At 34.3% G+C, this 1,210-nt stretch overlaps 1 protein-coding gene across 1 annotated transcript; it reads right to left on the reverse strand.

Annotated features, from left to right (window-relative positions):
* Window positions 1–69: 69 nt before the first annotated feature.
* On the reverse strand, window positions 70–1,194 carry LOC111617592. The gene has a single exon (XM_023358872.1). It carries the CDS (start codon window positions 1,048–1,050, stop codon window positions 376–378), a length of 675 nt encoding a protein of 224 aa, XP_023214640.1. The 5' UTR covers window positions 1,051–1,194; the 3' UTR covers window positions 70–375.
* Between the last annotated feature and the right edge of the window lie 16 nt (window positions 1,195–1,210).

A 1,210-nucleotide genomic window follows, 5' to 3' on the forward strand; every position in this document is an offset into this window, starting at 1 on the left:
TATCGACAAAAAATTCCAAGAACATCGCACAGTACCAGTGAAAACGGGTAAGGTTGACTGTAACGTAATAATCTTTATCTTAGTTATCGTTACTTTTGCCCGAGCAACGCCGGGCCCACCTGCTAATTTCTGATATTTGTTAGGAATTTCCATGCTTCAGTGCATTTTTTTCCTCCTATATATGTTCCTATTTCTGTACAATTTCTATCCCAAACTTATTTTTCCCAAAATTAATTTTTTTCTAAGTTCTTTATATCTTCTTTTATCCTTTTCTTTTTTTACAGTTTATCCATTTTAAGTAGTTACTTTTTTTGTTGTGTCATGTTTTCTATTTTTTACCCACCAGAAACGGTTTTCTCGTATTTTTCTGGCGTTTCATATTATTATTATTATCAATAAGTACTGTAATGCATCATAAGAGCGATGCGTTTCAGGAATGCGCACAAACTTATTATCTTTGCTTTGAATAATAATGTCGCGCTTTTCAAAAGATTGTCCAACAATGACTAAGGCCACTTCATCTGCAGTTGGTGCATTAAATCGTCCTCTATATTCACCAGCAGGTCGTTTATCAGGATTAATTACAATTTGAAAATTTTCTCCTGTTGATTTTCGTTCAATAGCTGCTTTAAACTCTTTGATATATGAATTATGCTCATGAAGAGCCTTTTGTATTTGATAAACTAATCTTTTATCCACTCCTGTGGAATGATTGCACCTAATATTCACCTCTTCTTCATCGTTTCCTACAAAATATATTTGAAGAAATACAGGTGGTTGATCTTCTAATGGCAAAAGACTGCCAATCCTATGATATATTTGTCCTTGGATCTTAAAAGTTGGCATAAAATTTTCTTCTCTCACTTCCTTACTGCCGAACGAAGTCCTTTGGAAACATCCATTATACTTTCTTGCATTTTTTAGAAAATTCTTCGATTGCTTTTGCAGTTCTTTGCCACTTGATTCATTTATTTTGTAAGAAAGATCACTTAAAGGCTCGGGTGCTTCTTTGAATCCGGGCAACATAACCTTTCCATTAGCGCAACACATTTTATTAGCATCGGGATTCCTATCAAAATGCCTCTTTACAGCTCTTTTGTTTGCCTCAGGATTCTTTTCTTTAAATTTTTGTGATACTTCTCTTTTTTTCTCCAGCGCCCGTAAATCTTGCACGTCGCTTTCTCTTGTTTTCCATTGTTAACACTTCCAT

Source organism: Centruroides sculpturatus, unplaced genomic scaffold (assembly GCF_000671375.1).
Source record: "Centruroides sculpturatus isolate CEXI.00-Female unplaced genomic scaffold, Cexi_2.0 scaffold7734, whole genome shotgun sequence".
NCBI lineage: Eukaryota > Metazoa > Arthropoda > Arachnida > Scorpiones > Buthidae > Centruroides > Centruroides sculpturatus.

What these genes read in the sequence shown, in the direction of transcription:
- LOC111617592 (XM_023358872.1), bottom strand. Translation starts at nt 1,050, where the DNA reads ATGTGTTGCGCTAATGGAAAGGTTATGTTGCCCGGATTCAAAGAAGCA.